Source organism: Danio aesculapii, chromosome 17 (genome assembly GCF_903798145.1).
Source record: "Danio aesculapii chromosome 17, fDanAes4.1, whole genome shotgun sequence".
In the NCBI taxonomy this organism is placed as follows: domain Eukaryota; kingdom Metazoa; phylum Chordata; class Actinopteri; order Cypriniformes; family Danionidae; genus Danio; species Danio aesculapii.
Window position 1 is genome coordinate 26,960,740 of NC_079451.1, and position 24,696 is coordinate 26,985,435.

General features: G+C 34.3%; 1 protein-coding gene across 1 annotated transcript in view; it reads left to right on the forward strand.

Moving 5' to 3' along the window:
* Positions 1-22,321, forward strand: part of hhat (hedgehog acyltransferase) — a 68,695-nt gene extending 46,374 nt beyond the window's left edge. Inside the window, exons 10-12 of the mRNA XM_056477525.1 lie at positions 10,641-10,842; positions 10,972-11,116; positions 20,865-22,321. Coding sequence (XP_056333500.1) covers positions 10,641-10,842; positions 10,972-11,116; positions 20,865-20,944 — 427 coding nt within the window. The 3' untranslated portion in view covers positions 20,945-22,321. The remainder of the gene's footprint in view (positions 1-10,640; positions 10,843-10,971; positions 11,117-20,864) is intronic.
* Positions 22,322-24,696: the final 2,375 nt, after the last annotated feature.

Genomic DNA, 24,696 nt, shown 5'->3' on the forward strand with positions numbered 1-24,696 from the left:
TGAAATATTTTAGTGCATAAAAAGCATGAACGCTATGATACCAGCCAACAAGCTAATCCAGCAAAAGCTGCTTAAAATCTCACTAATATTATTATTTAAAGCTCATGGATAAATACACAATTAGCAAAAAGAACCCCCTTTTTGAGAAAAAATACCCCCCCCCCCCACCTTGCTTTTCACCAGGTTTGCTACGGGCTTACTATTATCATTTTGTTTGTTTTCATTACAGTCATATTTTACGTATTCCTAATTGCCAGTTGTTTGGTAGAATTGGTGTATATTTTAGTTGTCCACCAGGTTCTCTCGGTCTGGGTGTCTCTGAGCCTGCTATCAGTTTGTACAAGCCTCCAGTTTTTATTTCGTTTTCAGTATGAGTGGCAGGAAGTCAAGGCAAATCAATCTCTGGAGCAGCTGGACAGATGTTTTTAAGCTGCTGCTTTTTCCTTAATGATATTTTATCCTTTGTATAAATACTTTTCGAGACTGGAAAAGGCTGATTCAGTAGGGAAGCCCTTCAAAATTGAAAAAAGCCTCTTCAGGTTATAGCGTAAACCTCGTCTGCTCAGCTGTTGCATTTCCTGACAGTTATTCATATTCTAATGTCCTCCAGCTGTATAGAGAGATCATTGTGGCCAGGTTGTGTTTTTTGTGTTGGGTTTGGTATTGTCAGTCTTTGGCAGAGCTGCAATCTCCAAGGACAAAAGATGTTTGATCAGGCTTGTATTAGCATGTATTTAGTATGATGGGCATCTTATTCTATCCCATGCTGGAAAGTGGCCAGTCTGTGTGAATATGTGCATCGGAAATGAATGGTACAGTATCTGTTTGCACCAGTAGCACTCAATAGAAGTTCATCAATTATTTCTTTCTTTTTCTGTTTTTTTGGTGTACATCAGGGCATGTGATAACATTGAGATCCAAAAGAGTCAATCAGAAACCAATTTTGCCCCTTCACAAGTACCAGCAAAGGTTTTTTTATGAATCAGTGAATAAGAGGTTATTTATTTATTTATTTATTTATTTATTTATTTATTTATTTGTTTGTTTATTTGTTTATTTATTCATTTATTTATTCATTTATTTATTCATTTATTTATTTATTCATTTATTTATTTAATTAGTAGACTCTGTTTAATTAAAAATAATAAGTAAAAATGATAAATTAATTGAGTTTATAAAACAATTTTTGTTATGATACAAACAATGTTTTATTTTATTATATATATATATATTATTTATTGATCATTTTAGATTTAGAACTTTATACCCAAGATTCACCCAACATAAAAGATAAATAATAGTAAAAACAAAAATAGTGCAATAATAGGTACAAAATCAGAATTTAAACATGTCTGATACAGTCTCTCTCATATTTGACCAAAATTGTAGTTTATCTACTGGCATCATAATATGTTACATTTTTTGTCTTTTTGAGTTTTCCACAGATTAGTTTGGACTTCTCACTATTAAGTATGATTTTATACACTGCTAATTTGCTGCTTATAAAAATTAGATGGTTGCGGTGTACGGTGTACTTGTACGGTGTACTCTGGGGAATGATTATGGGATAATATATTGTCACGGAGGATAAGGCATAAATATGTGCATTTAAAGTAATATAATAAAACCAATATGGGCAGTGCTGTGGCGCAGTGGATAGCATGATTGCCTCACAACAAGAAGGTTGCTGGTTCGAGCCCCGGCTGGGTTTTTCTGTGTGGAGTTTGCATGTTCTCCCCGTGTTTGCGTGGGTTTCCCCCGGGTGCTCTGGTTTCCCCCACAGTCCAAAGACATGCCCTATAGGTGAATTGAAGCAGCTAAATTGTCCGTAGTGTATGTGTGTGAATGAATGTGTTTGGATTACTCCCAGTGATGGGTTGCAGCTGGAAGGGCATCCGCTGCGTAAAACATATGCTGGATAAGTTGGCGGTTCATTCTGCTGTGGCGACCCCTGATTAATAAAGGGACTAAGCCGAAAAGAAAACGAATGAATAAAAACCAATATGCAAGTAATATGCATGTTATTAATCAACTACTTAATAGTGAGAATTGGTGTTTCCATTTCTGTTTAATGATATAATACAAATGTAATAATACATTTTCCTTCAGCTTAGTCCCTTGTTTATCAGGGGTCACCACAGTGAAATGAACCGCCCAAAATGTATCATAACAGTTGCAATCAAATTAATTTGTACATATTCCTATTGAAAGTGCAATCATATTAAATTGCTGTTTTAAAAAATATATATCCTCCGGGTGCTCCCGTTTCCCCCACAAGTCCAAAGACACGCGGTATAGGGGAATTTGGTAAGCTAAATTGGCCGCAGTGTATGTGTATGTGTGAATGAGAGTGTATGGGTGTTTTCTAGTAATGGGTTGCAGCTGGAAGGACATCCACTGCGTAAAACATATGCTGGATAAGTTGACCCCTGATTAATAAAGGCTCCAAGCTGAAAAGAAATTTTATGAATGAAAATTAACATCAGCTAACGCTCATTATTTCTTAAGAATACTAGTAATTTAATAACATTAAATTTAAATTTTAACAAAAAATTAAATTTTCTTTGTAATAGATAATCAGTTTTAACATAAAGAATAGCCATTGGTTTATAGATGCCAGTCAGAATTCTAATAAAGTGGACTCCTGCACAAAGTTTGCTGTAAGTGCATTTTCAGTGTTATTAAGTTTCAAGGTTGAGAGGAACCTACACTGTAAAAAAAAAATGCTGGGTTCCACGCAATTACTTCATGTTGTCCCAACACAAATCGAATAAGTTAACTTCATAGGTTTACTAAGTTAAGAAGTTTGGCCAGAGGAGAAATGTTCATGCCTAACTGAGCCTGGTTTCTCTCAAGGTTTTTTTTTTTCCTTCACTTTCGTCAATTGGTGTAGTTTTGTTCCTCGCCACTGGCTTGCTTGGTTTGGGACTTGTGGAGCTGCACATCAATGGATTTTCTCTTCAGTGTTTGGACTTTCAGTAGTGAAATTTAAACCACACTGAACTGAACTGAACTGAACTGAACAAAACTGAACTTCAACTCTGAAAACTGGACTGACACAGTAACAATTTATTAGAACTTCTATGTTAAGCTGCTATAACACAATCTACATTGTAAAAGCGCTATATAAATAAGCATGACTTGAACTGTGGATTGAACATAAAACAATTAAGTTGCAACCCCCCCCCCCCCCCCCCCCCCCCCAAAAAAAAAAACCTAATGAATTGTGTTGTTTCAATTCATTTTAAATAAGTAGTTTAAACAAGCAGCAAGTGTAACTTTTGTTAATAAAGCAGGCTTTCTTTTCCCAGTCCTGTTTGATTACCACATACCATTATACTTTCAATAACATGTTTGTATTGATAACAAAACATTAAATCATTCAGTTACTAGAAATGCATACCTATGTTATATGAATTCTAGTGGCTGTAAAATTCATATATAGTTCAGTTTCCACAGCCACCCAAATGGGAAGCATCCCATGGCTTTCTGAAATGTGAGTATAATTACTTCAATACTTTCAGCAGAAACTTCTCGGTCCCCTCCTGAAAGCGTGTTCTCCATTTCTTCTTATTGGTTTTTTCCATCTCTCTCTCTCTCTCTCTCTCTCTCTCTCTCTCTCTCTCTCTCTCTCTCTCTCTCTCTCTCTCTCTCTCTCTCTCTCTCTCTCTCTCTCTCTCTCTCTCTCTCTCTCACACACACACACACACTCTCTGTTAAAATGTAGTGATTGCATCGTGGAAGAGAGAGCTGATCTGCATAATTGGAGTTTGAATGTGGGTAGTGTGTGTGTGTATATGTGTGTGTTGTAAAGTGCGTTTAGAGAGATCTTAATGTGCTTTTAAATGTGCAGTAATTGTGAAGAGGTGAGTTTTGGAGTGTGGAGATGTGGGAGAGGATCTTGGCGTGACTCACCGCTGATCTTAAAGCGTCCACAGACACACGCCACGCACCGCTCCTGTCGCACTATTGTCTGCTTGAACGCCTCGCTTTCAGCCCTGTTGAGTGTCATCTCCTGTCTATTGAAATGTGCTGGTAACAATCGAATCACAGTTCGTATGAGCCTTATATAAGTACCATATTATACTGCGGTGGCCACAGAGGCAGAACGAGACCTTATTGTTTCCCTTCATAATGAAAATGTGCTCATAAACACTTTTCTCAGCAGGGCAGCGTCTACGTTTGGGCTTTAAAAAGCACCTTAACAAAAGAAAGCGAAAACGAATGCAAAATCCAATCGGGTTTAGTGGCATATCTGTGCTAAATAAGTACTGAAGTGCTAAAAGATTACCTTAATTCACCTGGATGAGGCTTTCAATTCAGAATGCATGACATAAATTAGACGTTAATGTGATTTGTTAAATGGATTTTCAAGTGCATTTGGCTGACATTATAATCGATTCATTTTGTAATTTATTTGCATATCAAGTACAAGTAGAATAAGAAGAATTATTTGCAGTGGGGTTTTTTTTAGTGCTAATAATTATCATCAAGCTCAATAGAAATTAAATCACATACTTTAGTTGAAATTGTAATGGAAGATGAGATGAGGAATTGGAGTATAAGAAAAGTTGAATTATTTTTTTTGCAGATTTGCAGTCCATTGTTCGCGTTTCTCAAATGTTTCGGTTGTGAAATTAAATAAACAAGTGAAAAGTGTAAAGTGAAAGTTTTAAGTCCCTTGCAGCATCAGTGAAAATGTGAATAATTTTAACAAAACAAGAGAGATCATACAAAATGCATGCTATGCAATACAGGAATCAACTTCATTCAAATTTTTTTTTATTTTATTTATTTATTTTTAAACCTCCTAGGTTCTGCAGATTGCAATGTCTTGAATTTTGATTGCCAATCTTGAGCCAATTGTAATCATTTGTATATATATATATATATATATATATATATATTACACACACACACACACACACACACACACACACACACACACACACACACACACACACATGTATGGATCAATGCCAAATATCAGGTGGACAGAATTTGATTAATATTTTATAAATTGTTAAAATATTGGTGTCTGTGATATATATGTATGTATATTAGTGCTGTCAATCATAGCAAAAAGAACAAACGCCTAAACACCGCCGACGTCTTATCCGGAGGTTTTTCTTTCCATTCGGCATGTGGTATCAAATTCCATTTAAAACAAAAGTCGAAAGATTAAAAATGAAACATACGAAATTACATGAAACTCTGGAGGAAACGCTGGATAGTGTGGTAATGCGACATAAATTGTTTTATACTGAAACTTTTCTTCTAAAAGTCCTTCCTTGGTCTTATCCTTATTTCTTTGCACATTGAACACACGTCGGAAACAACAGGAAACTGCAACCATCAAAACAACAAACCATCATTATACAATAACTTGCCTAATTACTCTAACCTGCCTAGTTAACCTAGTTAAGCCTTTAAATGTCACTTTAAGCTGTATAGAAGTGTCTTGAAAAATATCTAGTAGAATATTATTTACTGTCATCATGGCAAAGATAAAATAAATCGGTTATTAGAAATGAGTTATTAAAGGTATTATGTTTAGAAACGTGATGGAAAAATCTTCTCTCCGTTACACAGAAATTGGGGAAAAAATAAGCAGGGGGGCTAATAATTCAGGGGGGCCAATATTTCTAACTTAAAAAAAAAAAAAATATATATATATATATATATATATATATATATATATATATATATATATATATATAGATATAGATATATATAGATATAGATATATAGATAGATAGATGGATATAGATAGATATATATATAGATATATATATATAATATATATCGTTTTGTAAACATTTTATTTTTACCATTTGTTGAGTCGCCCCATACAGCTTGGACCCGGAAGCCACTTTGCATGATGTCACACTTAACAAGCGAATTATTTCCCATTTTACAAGATGTAATATAAGTCTTTTGTGCATAGCTGTTAACATTGGGATGTGAAAAAAGGCATATCCCTGCCCTCCAACACCATGACGTAGATGTTTACATTTTATTATGGGATTTTGTCTGTTTAAACACACCCAAATCCCAAAGGGTCCACTTTTGCTCCTCTTCAAATTGCATGTACAGATGCTGCTCAGGGAATACCATCTCTTTATCACCATGGAGCACTTTCGACAGTCACGTAAATTGACTGATTTGCAGTTTGTATTGATAGGGAGACAATGCATGACTTTAATGAAAAAGAAGGGAATGCCATCATTTTTTTACATTTTTTAAAGCATTTTCATGCCAAAACAAAAACAAAAGCATAATCCTCTTGGACAGCTCTTGTATATCACATTTTATTTATCATTTGAGACCAAAGGGGCCTGAGGTGGTTCAACAGCTCTGTGTAGGTGTTACTGCAACCTTTCATAGAAAAATTAAAAAGGGTTTAATCTGGATTATGGCAGAATAGAATGGTGAAACATGGGAGTGTTGCTTTAGTGTCCCCAGAATGTGAATATTGAGCTTAAAATACTCATCAGATAATTTTATTGTACCCCGATTAACATATAAAATTTTTGTGTCAGAGCTGTTTTGGGCATGTGTCTTTAAATGCAGTTAAGCTGGTTCTCCCCGCCCCCTACTGAAAGTAGAACGCAGTGTTTGAGCATGTCCACTTCATGGATACTCAGGATCAGATAAACACAGTACAATGACTGACAGTGATTTATAGAAACCGAGTCACAATTGCCAAAGTTGTATTCCAAATGGTTATATTGTGTAGTTTATGATGGAGTATATTTAGCCTTCCTGCAACAATGAATAAGCCTCAGTCAAACTCCTTTAGAAAATTTGCTGTTTGCTATTATTGATTTACGTGACGATTAGTTCAAAATCCTTTAAAAATACAAAGTCTGCCTCTTTTTCTTGAGGTAAAGCTTGATCACAAATGGTTGGAATAGATCCATCCTTTGAATGTCTTTGCAAATCCTGCCTTGTATTGACAATTGAAAACTAAAAGCTGACTGAGGACATGACAATACGTGCCTGTCAATCAGTATCTATGGGCAAGGATTACCAAACATCATGGTGTGGTTGGCCTCAAGGTCACTCAACCTAGGTACTTGGTCACATCAATGTACATTATGGATTTATACCATTCTAATATAACTGTGTACTCACTATTTCTACACGTTATTCTTCCAAAAGTTGATTTTGCAAGATAGGGGGCCCTTTTAGAGAAGAGTCTCTTCAGCGCTTTTTAAACTTCCTGATAAAGAGAATGATGCATTCTCTGTATAATCCTGCTCTCAGAGCAGAAGGTGAGTGGAACTGTGAGAATTTCACAGTCAGATAAAGATAAGTTGTAGATGGAGCAGAGTGGTTAAGTCTCTCTGACTGCCTTTACCACAGTTGCTGCCAATTTATTTCACCATCCTGCTTCACTTTTACATCTTTGCATTTACTGGGTGATAATTGTAGGTACTATCCATAAACCTAACCCAGGTTGTTTGCTTCATTGAAGGGCTTCATAAGGCTGTGCTTCAAAACATCTGACACTGGCAGAATTTAATTGGAAGTGAAATTTGGATGCAATAGTCATCAGTCACTGATGTCAAACTAGCGATCAAAGGCTAGAGATGTTGGCCTAGGATCAAACAAATCTTTAAGGATTTGCAAAATGGGTCTCAGATGGCCAAATTGTAGCCAATATTATAGAGTGCGGACCCGGCTTTGTCGGTCACATATCTGTTTGTCTCTTCATGGTTAATTAATGTATTAAATTGCGAAATACTTGTCTAAATACTTAATGATGGATATATCAACTGTGGAAAAAGGAGCTATTTGAATCAGTTTCATTTTTTATTAGTTGTTCTGGATATAATGCCAGTTTTAATTTGACTGAAAACATAATTTTGAGGAAACTTCATATTTTTTACCCTTCAATATTACATGAACATTGTAAATATTTATTGTAAATTTACTGTAGCTTATGAATATGGACCATGTTTTCCCAGTGTCTGCATGGGTTTCGTCTGGTGTTCAAGTTTCTCCCACAGACCAAAAGTCATGTGATATATCACTGGCCACTTAATTAGGTACACCTTACTAGTACTGGGTTGGACTCCCTTTTTCCTTCAGAACTGCTGTAATCCTTCATGGTATAGTCGCAACAAGGTACTGGAAATAAAATAGAAATTTGCAGTCACAAGCAGTTGGACAGTTGTACCTAATAAAGTGGCCGGTAGGTGTAGGTTAATTAGTGTTATACAGGTTATAGAATAACCTAAAATTTAACAAAGTGTGTGAATAGGAGAGTGTGTGGGTTTCCCGGCATTTAGGGTTGGCACTCCCTGTACTGAGTTGCACTAGGAAGGTAAAACATATGCCAGAGTAATTGGCATTTCATTCTGCTGTGGCGACCCCTGATAAAGCAGGGAATAAGCTGAAGGAAAGTGAGTGAGTGAGCTTTTGAATAATTCAGTGCATCCTTGCTGAATATAATATTTGCTTTGTTTTAAGGATGTCATAATTGTTTTGTTTTTTTACCTCACTGATTCATAATACAATTTTGTTTCTCTCTGACACATTGCCAGTGAACTCTATCAGCAAATCTTCATTAACACATCAGCGAATCCACAGAAACCCATCAATGCTATTAGGGGTCATACAGAGCAGAGGCAGACACATGAATTCTGAAGAATAAAAATAGAATAGCACAGGTTTTTTTGAAGTGTGATAAAATAAACCATAGTTGAACTTCTTTTCTTGATCGGTACACACTCTGTCAGCTGGAGCCGTGGTCAGGGGCTAATCTTATCCTCTTCACTATCTCTCTCTCACACACACACACAGATGAGTCAAGTCCTCCACTATCCCAACAGCCTCATTAGAACAGATTGCTGCTCTCTCAGCCCTGAAATGGAAACTCTACTATACGGCTGTAGTGAGAAAAAGAGAGAGAGAGATCAGGTTTAGTATAGAATTTCCCAGCTTTCTTTGCTGTTTGTTATTGGTTGCAGTTTTACACTTTTCCCCATTTATATGTTCATTTAAGAGTGTATTATGGCCAGGGTGAAAATAGCTCCATAAGTATATTAACTTATGGATTACTGCAAATTTAAAACAGCAAAAATGTTTGTTGGAGAATTAGGTTTAAGAGAGAAGGGATAAAGGTTTGAAATTTGTGATTTATTTAATGTAATTTATTTAATATTTGTGATGGTAAAGCTGAATTTTCAGCATCATTACTGCTGTGGCATGTGATCCTTTAGAAATCATTCTAATATGCTGATTTGTTGTTTAAGAAATATTCATTTAAATCATTAAACATAATTTTTTAAGTTTTCTTGTTCTTTCACTGTCAATGTGTCAGAGTCAGCCCCGTGGCTCACAAGGACACCCAAGAAAGCCAAAATTAAATAACATCATTTTTTAAAGAAATGGTTTTAAACAACTTAAAGCAAAAATATGTAAATGTAGTAGTCAGGAATCAGTAGTGTTTCAGATGTAGGTGTATAGATGAATAAGTAATGGAGTGTAGCAATTTTGGATGTATAAATAACTGAATATAACAAAACAGAACAAAAAGTCCGGTCCAAAGCCGCAGCCCTCTTCCAAACGCCAGCCATAGCATTTTAAAGGGTCGAGGGCAGTAAATGACAGGTGTTTCCTATAGCAATTAGTTTAAGGCGGAGCCAACCCTCAATCGAAAAGTATAAAAGAAAAAGAAGAGTTTTTTTTTTTTTTTTTTTTTTTTTTTTTTCAAATAGGATTTAAAATAAAAAAAAGTTTGTAGCAAAATAGATTTCTTTATTCAAGAGTTCCCACTTAGACATGCTTGACGTTTAAAGCAGGTTTGGCATGCTGTCCTGGGAGAGAACCCTGAGCTCGGAGATATTTGAGCCTAGGGCTCCCACTCAGTTGATAAGCATATCAGGAGATCCGAGATCAGGTAGGTCCCGAGAGCTCCCCATTTAGAAAAGGGAGGAAAAGGAGGAGATGGGGTGCAAGGGGGGATTCTTCCAAACGAAGATAGAGCAGTAAGGAGAAAATTATCCATTTATAGTAAACTAGGATCACTCTGATTGGATTATTACTGATTACAGATGAGCGGCCAGACGTGCTCAATCATATCACGTGCTCCTCTCGAAATTAGTTTATGAAACTTCACTTGTTGCTTTGCCATCACTGAAATAAATTACATTTTAAAATACATTACAAAAGAAAACCTTTATTTTAAACTGAAGGAATAGTTTACAGTATTATACAGTAGTTTTGTAAAATAAATTCAGCCTTGTTGAATTCTAATTATTCTAAACTTTTGACCAGTAGTGTAGAAAATATCATCAGCTCAATATTAAAACTATGTAATTCTTTTTTGTCAACATACACCCTTAAACATATAGGTACTTTATCAGCATGAAGAACCTTTAAAATCATGGAAACTTTTTATTCCGCAAAAGATTCTTCGCAGTGAAAAAGTAAAGTTCTTAAGTTTAAAAAAAAAAAAAAAGGTTCTTTCACTAAAAGGTTTTCTGGGTTACCAAAATAAAAGCTGCGTCTATAATATCAATGTGAAACTCCATTTTGGTTCTTCCTGGCACCTTTGTAAGCTTTAAAAAAACATCTCAGCTTTTTTTTATATGTATGTGTTCTCAAAGCATGTGTTTTTTTCGTTTCAGGTACATATATGTGCCTCTGGGTGGTTCACGTCATGGTGCTTTCCGGAAGCTTCTCTCCACTGCGCTGGCGTTTGGGTTTGTGTGTTTCTGGCATGGTTGCCATGACTACCTGCTGTACTGGGCACTGCTGAACTGGGTAGGGGTGTTAGTGGAAAGCGCATTTGCACTCCTCTTCTCCTCTCGCCCTCTTCGTCATGCTATTGTGAGTTCACACAAAGCTCCACCTGTTAAGTGTCACTGTTTTAATGAAAGAAGTTGTTCAAAGATTACTTAATAAATATCAAATAACACAGCATGATTTTTATTATCTGATATTTTGGTCTTGATCTAGGTCTACTGTCTGACACCTCAGATGCAGAGACGTGGCTTGGCTCTAATCTCCGCCTTCTCCACTGCATTTCTCATTCTGTCCAATCTCTTTTTTCTGGGTGGGACCCATGTAGGTAGAATCTTCTGGAAGAAATTATTTGTCCAAGGTGGGTCATTTCAATGAATTCAATCTCCTACTATTATTATTCTTATAAGCTTTATTCTATCTGGAAAGACACATTGAGATTAAAAATCTCATTTACAAGAGCTTCCTAGCCAAGATTAGGCAGCATACATGTCACACGGGTCTAACAGACAACAACAACAACAAAAAAAATTGACAGTTAACATGACAATCTATTGACACACATTGACAAACTATTGAAAACATCTACAAGCCTGTGTTTCAATTTCTAAATCATTTATACTCTTTTTTTTAAAAGCATTTAGTGAAATCAGTTCTTTAAACTGCAACTTTTTTTGCAGATCATTCCATGCAAAAGGTGCTGCGTATTTAAAAGCCTTTTTCCCCATCTCAGTCTGCACTTTAGGAACAGACAGTAAATAAATATCCTGTAACCGTGGCCATAACTAAGGACCGTTTTTTTACAAATGTAAATCTGTAGATATGATGGGAGTAATCCCAATGTAGATTTGTAAGCAAAGATATGCCAATGCTTGAGCCTACGACTGGACAAAGCAGACCAACCTACTGTACCCTAGTATACAACAATGTTGAGTAAGGGATTTAAAATTTGTTATAAATCTTAGTGCACCATGGTAAACATTATCCAATGCATGCAGAATCTGTGACTATGCGTGCATATAAACAACATCACCGTAGTCCAATAATGACATAAATGTTGCATCAACCAGCTTCTTTTTAGCATCAAAAGAAAGGAAGTTCTTAATTCTAAAATAGAAGCCTAAAACCACTTAGAATTTTTTAACCAGTTTCTGAATGTAATACCTTAAAGAAAGTGTATCATCAATTAAAATTCCAAAATATTTGTACTGGTACACCAATTCAATCTCTGCACTATGATTAGTAGTAGAAACTAGCATTTGCTTAGTTTGTTTTGAATTTAAAAATAACATAAATTTGAAACATTTAAAACTAGTTTTAATTCAAATAAATTATGTTCAAGTACATTAAAAGCAATCTGTAGTTGAGAAAGGGCCAGATTGGGTGTAGATGCAGCTGTGTATATGACTCTATCATGAGCATAATACTGAAAATTAGCATTTTTGATATTTTGATCAATATTATATATAACATGATCAGATAATCCAATACTTTTGAGGCGTCGTAACAGCAAGGTATGATCCACTGTATCGAAAAGAAAAGAAGTACACTTTTTTTAAACTCACTAATACCAAGTGAACCTTATTATTAGCGATACTGGAGGTCATTGAGTGAATTTCAGCCTCTAACTCACCGCTCGCCAACAAATTTATTGTTTGTAATCTACACAAGACTGCATGCTAATCAATGCCTCAATATACTCATGTTAAAATTCTTTTTCATTCTTTTATTGGAAGTAAAAAGAAGTTAGAACCATAAATACAGACAACCTCGAAAAAATCACAGAACTTTTTTTAAAGCTGTTCACATATCTACAAATAAAGTGATTAATGAACAAATATTCTTACTTATGACCCCTTTAAAAACATTCTATAGTCAAAGTCCTATTTAGGTACCTTACATGCACCTTAATACTTTTAGTAAATGCATCAAAACAAGCTTATTTCATTAAAGGATCAATAAAATGTAATAATTAAAAAATTCTGGTGAAATTGTTTATTTCACCATATAAAAATGTTTACTATCTTCACATTTAGTTGTGTATTAATAAACCTAAAACCTCATGTAAGTGTACTTGTTTTTTTTTTTTTAACAATATTTCATTAATATTATATTATTCAAAACGTTTTACTTAAATACACGTTTATGATTTTAAGATTACCACAAGTGCATATTCAATACAATTAAGTACACTTCTAGGATTAGGAGACGTTTATACAGCACACTTCATCAGTCAGATTTCTTTCCCCTCAGTCTGTAACAGCTAAGACGTCAACCACAGCCGCCTACTAAGTATCTAAACTCTCCAGGAATGTGAAAGTTTTCAACCTTTTAACATTTTGTGGGTCATGTTGAGGATGTGATTCAAAGGTTGAGCTGTAATGATCTGGTGCTGTAATGTAATGATACGAGACACACTGTCATTTCATGCCAGATCAGACACAAAAGAGAGGAAATGAATTCATTCTGAAGTGCTCCAAAAGCAATTGGAGTTGAGAAGGACTGAGTCACTGTTTTGTGATACATATAAGATGATACAAATGAGTTCGTGAAACTGTTTCTTGGATTGGAGTGTTTCTTTTTAATAATAATAGTTAATAATAATATTTATACAATGTAATATAGAAAGATGTTTCCTATTTAGTGTTGATCCTCAATTTACATGTCAATCTCTAGACCCGTGAGCCTAATCCGGCTGTATGAGATATACATGATTCATACCAAATTTAAATTTAGGTATTTGTGCTAGTGGATTATGCAAGGTAAAATGTATGGTGCAAATGATGCAGAATGAACAACACACGTTCAAGATATTCAACTCAAGTGGAAAATTCGAGGAATGCTTTGCGTGAGTTCAATACCTTGAACTTTTAGAATCTAGAGTGAATGACCTGGTGCTTTGTGTTTGGTGTGAACCCAGCATTATAGTAAAAGTCCACACTGCTTTATATCGTATGCTGACCATAAACTTCATCTCCCATAACGCATGTTTGTTTGGGATCTGCCATCACTAGTCAGTGTTAGCCTTCAACTAAGCAGGATTTGTTTGATTTGCAAATGTCGCATATTTAACTAAATAGCAGTTCGAAATTATTTCATCACCTGAGAATTTTAAGGTTCTATCTGCATTCTGAATGATTTTGAGATATTGAGCTTCTAAGATTTGCATTTTTATATAGCAAACAATATGTCTGCAACAGTTCTCTTTCATACATTAACATGACAGAGACCCTACATGTACTCTAAATGTAAAATTCTTTTAAATTTGCAAATTGGGGCAAATCAAACAGGGCAAATGCAGATAAAAGGTAATTCTAAAGTTATTTTCTGCTTGGTATTATAAGATTCTGTCTGGCAGATCATTAATTAAGACACAACTTTTCAAGAAATACTATCAGTCTGCTTATTAATTTAATTTTAAAAAATGGTGTAACTATGTTGATGTTAGTTTGGGAAAGTAAAATGTTTGCTATCTATAACATTTAATTAATGTTTTAGGATGAATGTTTTTTTTTGTTGTTGTTTAAATTAAGAATACAAGGCTGTGCTAAATATTTTGTCCAGTGCAATTGTTAATTTTATGTAATTAATATGGTAATATTTATTGTTGTAATTTAAAACCCAATGAATTAAATCAATTATGTGCCCTTCAAGGCTTAATATCAAATTTAAATACTTTAAAAGTAAACAGACAATGAGCAAATAAGTTGTTTAACAAAGTTTAATAAACACTGAAAATATATAGTTTCACTGACTATATATACACAAATGAAAATATTTCACATTTAATATATTACATATTTTTAACAACAGAGCAGTACGGTGGAATGACAAAGAAAGCTGATCCTGATTGGTCCCCATGCATGCATTAGAAATGCTGATTGGCTCACAGAAGCTAGAGACTGTAGATAAAATCTTTTTAAAATGTAAACAACTTACAAAAGAAATCACATGATGTAAATAAGTTGTCATTTAATAACTCAGTTTTGACAAAAATGTCAGATAGCATTTTATAAATCTTAGATGACGATTTGTTGTTCTGTAGTTCTGCTTGTCTCAAATGTATTAAAATTGTAAAGAAAGATAATGACTCAATGGAGTAATGTGGGTTTCTTAACCTGAATGATTCATGTTAAAATAACCTAGAGAAGTAACATCTATTTTACATTTATGCAAGCACATGTTTTTATTTATTTCTTTAATAGGTTATGGTGCAATTAGGAGACAATTATTTACAGTATCTTAACATTTATACAGTTGTACAGTTATAACTGAGCTCAGCCATAATAATAAGTAGCCCTCAGTGAAAATGTGTTTAAAATAACCCATTTTAAGCTTTAAAAATCTAAACAATATGACAGAATGTTTTTTTTAATTATTATTATTTTTTTACTCCATTTCATGGTCGCTAAGCAAAACAAAATTTGTAACTTTTATCATGTAACTTTCACTGAAACACAGATAATCTAAAATCATCCTGATACACATGATAATAGGATTGACAAACCTACAGTATGGAGTTAATTCACCTTGAGTGCTGCTTTCGCTCACGTGAATCCCATTGTAAATCCATTTGAAAAGAAGCTTTGGAGCAGCTGAAGCACCAGTGGACATCTGGACATTTATGAAAGTTCAGTGTGAAAATGCAGTGTGAAAAGATATAGACAGGTGGTTGTCTGTCTGGAAGTTTCTAGAAGCTGCTATTCATCCGTTCGCCACCAGGTACCCTGAACACCACAGAGTCTGAACAACGGTCACTATGGTCATCATTCATTCTCAGCATCTCTGAAAGGTAACCATGCTGATCTGCCCACCCGCTAAAGCAGCTGTCAGTCAGACGCCGACTGAAGGGTTTTATTCCTCGCAGTTAGAGGCAGGAGGTGCTGCGGGTTTCATTTATTCATTTTATTCTCCATTTTATTATGAGAAGCATAGCCTACTATATTAGTTACATTTATATGCTCCCTTATGTCAGTTGTGTTTAAGCTTCTTGAAACACTTGAAGATTTTTAACTAGTTTTAATTATTTTGGGGATTTTTTTATTAGATAATTACAATAGGGTAAATGCTCACAGACTTTTAATTTTCATTACAAAGTTGCCATGTTTAAGATCTGTTTTCTTTCAAAAATAAGTGATCTTCACTGTCTGATAGACATACGATATAAAGTTGGTCTCAGACTGGACAAGAAGCACTGCATTAAATTCTTTTATTCCCTGCCATCTCTTTAAAATATAAATTTAATTTCTGCGCTAGCCTGCTGCCACTGACGGCGCTAGAGTTTACATGGTCTATCATCTCATTGAAACAGCTAAATTTCTGCTTGCGTTTATTTAACTTATTGTATTTTAATTACATTACGATGTCGATGCTGTAAAAGGAACCTTATAAAATTTTAAATAGTCACATAAACCTTTCACCGGGAAGTTTATTGCTGGCTGAAAAACACTAGCTGTGCATGTAGCCCATTAAACAATATATGTTTAATGTGTTTTTGTGCTGGTACCTTGGGAGGGGGGTAGGTTTGTAATGGCTAAATAAATACTATGCTAAAACCATCAGTTGGTGGCAGGAAGTCTCTTTCTTATTGAGCAAATCATTTGAATGAATAATTCTGTGAATCTGATTCATTTAGAGAGTCTCTTTATGAATGGATTCTTGGATCATTGACTCAATTGATCAGTTACTAAACAAATTAATTTCGGAACAAAATACTACAGTGGTGCTCTGAGATGGACAAATTCTCTGGTCTGGATTTGTTTGGAAAAATTTTTATTGCCATAAATGAAAAATGTAACAAGTGATATTACCTTCTTGTTTGTTGAACTGTTGTATAAAATCAATATCACATAGTGCGCAAATGAGGAAATTGGGTCTATTGCTTTCCATGTATAAAGTTATTAATGGCATCAAATCTTATTAATAAAAATCAAGAGAAAATCGGCACACTGCCATTTAACTCTCAAAAATTTGATTAATAAAATTTGGCAATAAAATGTTAACATGAACATTGTTAAAATATCTACCTTTATATTGAGATTTGCATATTGAGTAGCAGGATGATTATTATTATATTGTAACAAATATAATGTGTCAGTGAAAAGACATTGCATACATAAAATTATTTTATGTATATCCTATGTATATTCAGTTTCGATGAGTATCCACAAATCAATAACCTTTAAATCTCTCTTACTGTGTGAGTGTGTGTGTTGTTGACGTATGTCTGTTTCTCGAAAGGTTTGCTTGAGTCATCTTTAGAGGATTTGTGTGTAGCTGGATGAGGACCAAGTTGAAAAAAAAACACACTCACGATGATCTGTAGTCTTACAAAGATGAAAAGAGACACAGAACACACTGTCTCTGAGCTCCTTTTCTATCCAACTTTTTTTTTTTATAGCTCTTCAAATATTGCAGTGTTTTGCGTCTGTAGTTGGCATGACAAAATGCATTAAGTGTCCAAGAGCTGTGACTCCAGCACCTGAAGGACAATTACAAGGAGTAACCAAATGCAATCAAGACCGCCCTTCTTTCATTTACTCTTATTTTCTTTTTGCCCCTTGTCTTTTTTGTCCCTGATGCAACAAGGCAGGTCCTTTTAATGAACCCACCAGAGGCAAACATGCATAGAGACACACAAACACACACCCACACAAAACCCTGTCTAGGGGGTTAACAGTTTGGTACTATTTTCAGGCCAACTGAGATTAAGTCCATTTCCTCAGATCAAAACATATAATAAAAATAAGTTTACTAAAACATAAATTTTTATGATCTAGCCACAAATGAATGTCTCTGTTTTATGGAACATTGCAGATACAATTAATCTAAGGCTGACTACTACCATAACACGCATTCATAAGCACTTCAGAGTAACAGACATGTGTAAGTGCATTGGATAGTCTAGGAAAAGGTGTGTCTTTCTGCTGTTTTGAGGAATATAATGGCTTCTGCTGTTAAGGTGAAGTTCGGGAAGGTGATTACACCATGTACTGACCGTCGCTAAAGGTTTTGCAAAGTGATCCTGTGCTACATTGCAATGGCACCATTGAATGGTTGTTCACTGCAGGTTGGCAGAAAAGACTATAAATGAGATACTGAGTGAATACGCCCCTGTGGTCTGATAAGATTTTATATTTGTTCATCTGTGTGAGGTTAGAAATCAGAACTAACAGAAATGCATCCCTTGATGTTGCAGTAACTAATAAGCAGTGTTGAGCACGTTCCTTTAAAAGAGTTATTAGTTGTAGTTACTAGTTACTTCTCACAAATAGTAACTGAGTTACATATAGTGGGTACATACAATTTACTATGATCTTCTATGTGAAGCTGCTTTGACAGTCTGCATTGTAAAAACGCTACACATATAAAGGTGAATTGAATTGAATTGAATTGGGTGACACTTTAAAAGGAGCATTACAGCCACGAGTGCCACTGCCGCCGCACTAAAGGACTGAACGTGTTTTTAGGTAGAATCGCAGTTTGCGACTATGCTGCCGGGGGCACAAAGGGACAAAATGAGAATGGACAGAAATATACAGCAGCTGTAAATACTCTGCTACTAGTAAATGAAAATGAAAAAACATTATATTTCCTTCATTAATCATTAAAAACTTGTTACGCTTTATTATCATTGTAATCTTGTTAAGTGCAATGAGGATTCATTTTGGAAAGTAAAGTTAAAGAAATAAATGACAGCTAAAATGAAAGTACAAACATACACACAAATAAGTAGGCCTAAATAAATAAATAAAGCAGTGTTTTAGGCTAAATATAGAGAGATGTACAGTGTTTGTTATTTTAAAGTGATAGAACTAAGACAGTAGCAGTAAATGTAACTAATTACCAGGGAAAGTAACAATTGCGGCTCTGGTTTCCCCCACAAGTCCAAAGACATATAGTATAGGTGAATTGGGTAAGCTAAAATTGTCTGTAGTGTGTGTGTGTGTGTGTGAATGAGTGTGTATGGGTGTTTCCCAGTGATGGGTTGTGGCTGGAAAGGCATCCGATGCGTAAAACATTAGTTATTAAAACTATTAGGTTTAGAAATATGTTGAAAAAAAAATCTTCTCTCCGTTAAACAGGAATTGGGGGAAAAATAAACAGGGGGGCTAATAATTCTGACTTCAGTTGTAACATTATAAGTTATCTCCAAATAGAGATATTAAGTCATCTTGTGAAATTGTTTTTATATCGCAATATATATCGCAAAATAAAAAAAAATGCAATGTTACATTTTTCCAATATTGTGCAGCCCTATACCAATCATCATCACTGGTTGGTTATGTGTCCTGCCCCAGCTCGAACAAACTCATCTTATGGCTGAGAGAGACGCTGTTCACATGAAAATCGTTTCAGTGATCTCAATTATAGTACCACACATTTTTTTTATTGTCAGTAACAGCAACGACGTTGTAATTGGGGAAACAGTTATTCATTTGATTACTCATTACTGAAAAAAGTATCGCTGTTAGTAACGCTGTTTATTTATAATGCCGTTATTCTCATCACCGCTAATAAGTGCCAATACATAAATGATTGAAGAAAATGTCAGACTGTTATATGGTTTGTGTGTGAAAATGTTAAAGTTGTTGGCCATCAGTTTGTAATTAAAGGGTTGGTTGACTCAAATAAAATGAAAATTCTCTTATTAAATACTCACTCTCATGTCGTTCCAAATTCTTGAGATCTTTTTTCATGTTTGTGACAGAGGTTAAGATAGTTTAGATGAAATCCGAGAGCTCTCTTAAGGCCGGCTCACATTGTGCGATTAAATTTTTTAATTAAAAAAAAATAATAATAATTTTCTATAATCCTGATTGTAGCATGTCAGACTGCACGAACATGGCTCCCATGTGACACTGTAAGATCTCAGCTGTTATAAAGTCAGACTGAACGACAATGAAGACGCGCCAAACACTAAAAAAAAACGCCCCTGGACTTTGACGTCATCCATCGTCATTTGAATTGTCGGATGATTACGTCATTAAATTCAGAGTTCCTATTTGGTTCTTGGATTGACCGTCATCGCAGCTATTGTCACTGCAGGAAAGTGTCTGAAATCTTCTGACACGGCCAGAAATTCATCGGAGGAAAAATCTGATCGCAGCTAAGCAGCTGTCTGTGAACATGTCAAACCAGCCTGACGAAATCGTGGCTGAAATCTCACATTGTGAGCAGGGCTTAACCCCCCATAGATGGCAAACGTTTATAGAAACATGCACCTGACCTGACTCCTTTTTTTCTAGTTGTTTGGCACACAGAAGTATTATTGGTACTTTGTATAATTTCAGTTGCATGAAATGTTTTGACAATGTTTTTTAGTTGCATCTGTGGACTTTAAATGTCTCGAGACTATCGCTGTATATGGAAGATGAGAATCTAAAACATTAAAGTTTTTGCTCTGAAGATGAACAAATGTCTCAGGGGATTGTAACTGCAGTACATGGGGGTGAGTAATTTATAACAACATTTTCATTTTTGGATGAACTAATACCCTAGAGAGTCACTAACACGTTGAAAACTCCAAAAAGAAAAGATTCACTTTAAATAATTGGATGATGCATTTATTGAACGGAAACATGTGCAGATTGCTGGACTCTTCATGCCCTCAACTGTCATAGTTTATTCATTTCAACTGTCATAACTGTCATGTAGTGGGGGGGAAAGGCTTTCAGATAATGATGACGAATGACAAAATAACCTTAAAAAGTTCTGACCCGTATGCAAATTCATGTTAGCTATCTTGATATGCAACCAAATAATCTGTTAGAAATTGGATTGGTGGCTCAATCAGACTCGAGCCTTCATGTCAATGACTCAACCAGTCAATAAACCCTAATGGAATTTTAGTCAATTGAAAGATTGTTGAAGATCATCCAAAAAAAAAAGTGACATTTTGTTTACATCCTTTTATGCATAATTAGATTTGTTTTGAATGATGGTCGTACATTTAATATTGACTAAATATTTCCTAAACAAATTCAGAGACATGTGATCAAGGCATTGATGGTAACATTTTGAGTCTTGCTTATTTTTCAAGCCACACAGTTTCTGCTTGCCTTTGTAATATAGCATTCACCAACTCTTCTCCTCCATTTCTTCAACAGACTGGTCTTCTGTGGCCGTTCCAGTGGTTGCTTTTCTCTATTGCTTTGCTCAAGTTGGTATTGAATGGGACATGAGATGACAACACCACTCAATGGAATCATGGGAAGGCAAAACATTCCTCACAGAAAACATTATGGTATTATTTCAACCAGCATTCCACTCCAGCCATATCATGTGTTCGTGTATAATACAGTATACTCTGCTGCATTTGAACAGTGTGTGTTTGGAAACGAGTGCCCCAGGTGTGTGTTTGATGGTTAATCCTGTCGCTGCTTTATTTATGAGTTTGTCTGAACACTGATGGTGACACAGGTCTCTGATCAGCGGCCAGGATACAGCCGGACCATTGCTCTCTCTCTGTCCGTCCATCTGTGTATATTTCCACCCTGGCGTTCAATTTTGTCCCTCTGATCTTCCTTGTCCTGATCTCTCTGTCCCGTCTTGTGTTTTTATACTCTCTTTCTCCTTGTGTATCTGCTTCTGTGTTCTTACTAACAGCTCAAGCAGCTCTGTGTGGTTAATTAGATGAGTGATCTGCTAGCCTGGAGTTTCTCTTTTATTAGAGAGAGGTAAGACGTGTGTATGTTTCAGTGTTAGAAGGGGATTACACTTTAAAGAGCTTTATCTCTGTAGCATAGCTTTATCTGCATCGGATTAATCACTCATAATCCCCCTTCACAAAAGTCTCTTTCACTTTCAGTTTAGGGGGATTTATTTGCATATGTTGGACATTGTTTTGTTTGTATTTACCATATGATTTAAAAACCGCCATTCGTGTTAAGAAACTAATATTTATATTGCAGTAGACACTTGGAAAAAGACAAAATAACTTGAATATTATTATGAATCTCTTAAAGGGATAGTTTAACCAACTATTAATAGTTACCACATCATTTATTTTCCAGCATGTGCTTTTAAACCTTTATGAGTTTCTGCTGGTTGCTGGAACCCATTGACTTACATAGTATTTTTTCTGCTAAGGAAGTCAATGGGAGCCGGCAGTCATTTGTGTTTATGAAAGAATCACAGATACTAGTGAATGGTGAGTAAATGAAGCCAGAATTTTAATTTGTGGGTGAACTATCTCTTTAAATCAATCGATTGAGTCTATAAAAGTGATAAGAGATGTGCTCTGTGTTTTTGATATCAGTTTTGCTGCTCAGTGTCTCTTTCTCTGCACTGTGATGTGATGTTATTTTAGTATAGATGGTATGGCAGAGGTCATGTGTGACCTGGCCTTTCTGTGAGTCATACTGAAATTACTTACTGACACTGCAGGTTACACAGGTCCTTAATATGGGTGTGTGTCTCAGCACAGGTCACTCTGCAATTAACGAATGTTGATTAATAAGTTACGAAACATCCTTCACTCTTTAAAGTATTCATGATTACACAGTTAGAAAAAAAGATCAGTCTTTTTGTCTGCTTCAAGTAAGCATTAAATGTCATTAACAAACCATTGTTTCTAGACCGTGTTGTATTTTTGTATTAAAATGAAATACTTAAATCAAAAGTTCAATCAAAAATGGAAATGCACTCACTAGTTACTCTTTTAACTATTTAAATATAAGACATTTAGTAGAATGCTGGAGCCTAGAACTACATCTGTAGCAGGTTAAAATACTATGAAAGTCAATGACTGCTGGTTTCCAACATTCTTTAAAATATTTTCTTTTCATTTTCACAGAAAAAAAGAAAGTCAAATAGCTTTAATAGAAGTAGAGGGTGATTAAATAATGAAAATATTTACATTTTTGGGTTAACTATTCCTTTAATAAAATAGAAGGTTCAGTATGGTTTAATTTTATGAATTGTATTTATATGTGTTATATATTGTATTATATGTGTTCAATGGTATTAACTGATTATATGCAATCTGGACACAAAAATGTAGTAATTCCAATTATCTTATTAAATCTTAAAATGCTTATAATTATATTACTTCATGTGGTAAATTGCTCACACAATAGTAGAAATTCTTTGCAAGTTTTAAATTCAAACATTTCCACAGAGACTTAAAGTTTATATTTTAATAATTTAACGGTACAGTTAAATGTAAAATGTCTTCTCATTTCAATTAATGACAACATTGACATGTAACTAAACAAACCAAACAACAAAAGGTTTCAGATTTAAGGGTTTAAGAGTTTTTTTTTTCTTTATTCAGTTTTATTCAATTAAAAGTTAAGAAAAAAGAAATCTAAATGTAAATCAGCAAACATGCAGTCCATAACCATGATCTAAAATGACTGCAATTTTCATTGTGTAATTTTTAGTTAGTAAGAGACTGCAATTTGTAAATAATTTACTGTATGGTGTATTTTTGTAGTAAAATAGAATACTTAAATGAAAAGTCAAAATGTACTCACTATTTACTCTTTTCACTGTTTCAAAAAAGACATTTAGAAGAATGCTGAAGCACTGTAGCAATTTACATCTGTAGCAGGGGAAATGCAATGAAAGTCAATCATTGCTGGTTTCCAACATTCTTCAAAATATAATATTTTGTTTTTAACAGAAAAAAAGAAACTCAAATAGCTTTAACAGAAGTAGAGGGTGAGTAATTAATGAAAATATTTTAAGTTTTGGCTGAACTTTTCCTTTAATCAAATAAAATGTTGAGTAGGATTTAATTTTATGAGTTGTAGTTAGATTATATGTATTCAATGGTTGTATGCAATCTGGTTACAAAAATGTAGTCCTTCCAGTTAGAATATATTAAATCTTAAAATACATGTAATTATATTACTTCGTGATAAATTGCTCACACGATAGTAGGAATTCTTTGCAAGTTTTAAATTCAAACATTTCCACAGAGACGAATAGTTTATATTTTAATAATTTAACAGTACATTTAAATGTAAAATGTTTTCTCATGTTGATTAATGACAACATTGACATGTAACTAAGCAAACAAACAAAAAATGTTTCAGGTTTAAGAGTTTTGTTTTAGTTTTTATTTATTTATTTTTTGCTTAATTCAGTTTTATTCAATTAACAAGTTATGAAAAAAGGAATCTAAATGTAAAGCAAACATGATCTAAAGTGACAGCAATTTTTATTATGAACTTTTTAGTTAGTAACAGACTTTAATATGTAAATAATCTTATTACATACCATAATGGAACTAAATCTGAAAGCAGCTTTGCTAAAACAGTGACTAACAATTTGGATATTGGTACACATTATCAGATGTCTTATTCTAAATTGTTGTTATGTACATGATTTTTTATGTTTCCTGAATAAGTGAATCCTTCACTTCGCATTGGGTCAGTCTTAATTTCATGCATTTATTTTCTAAGCATGTGCTTTCATAAGTACAGTATCTTTGATCAGTTCAAAGAAAGACAAAGTAAAAACAGTACACGTGAAAGTACGTATATAAAATATTTTATTATCATAAATAATATTTTACAGCATTTTTACAAATTTAGTCTTTGTGCTTTACAGTAGTAGCAATTTCCATGTGAAGAAATGGTTTGGGTGAGGATGTTTGAGTCAGTGGATAATGTCCATGCTGTCTGCTGAATACATCAGAAATAAGGTACTAACTAGAGCTGTTCTTAATGAACAAGCCTGAAAAGACCTCTGTGTGCAGACAGACATGTTTGTTCTTACAAACCCTGCAGTGTGATAGAACAGCACAGCTCCATCTGAGCTTCAGTATCAGTGTTAAGAACTCTAAAAATACTTTAGTTTTTATATTGTTCCTCAAAATACTGTGCCGTACATATCAAGTTTCAACTCAAACACACAAACTCACATGCTGCATGTTTGTAAACTCATAAAATCCATAGAACGTGTTCGGTTCATATTCAGTTCATATTTCAC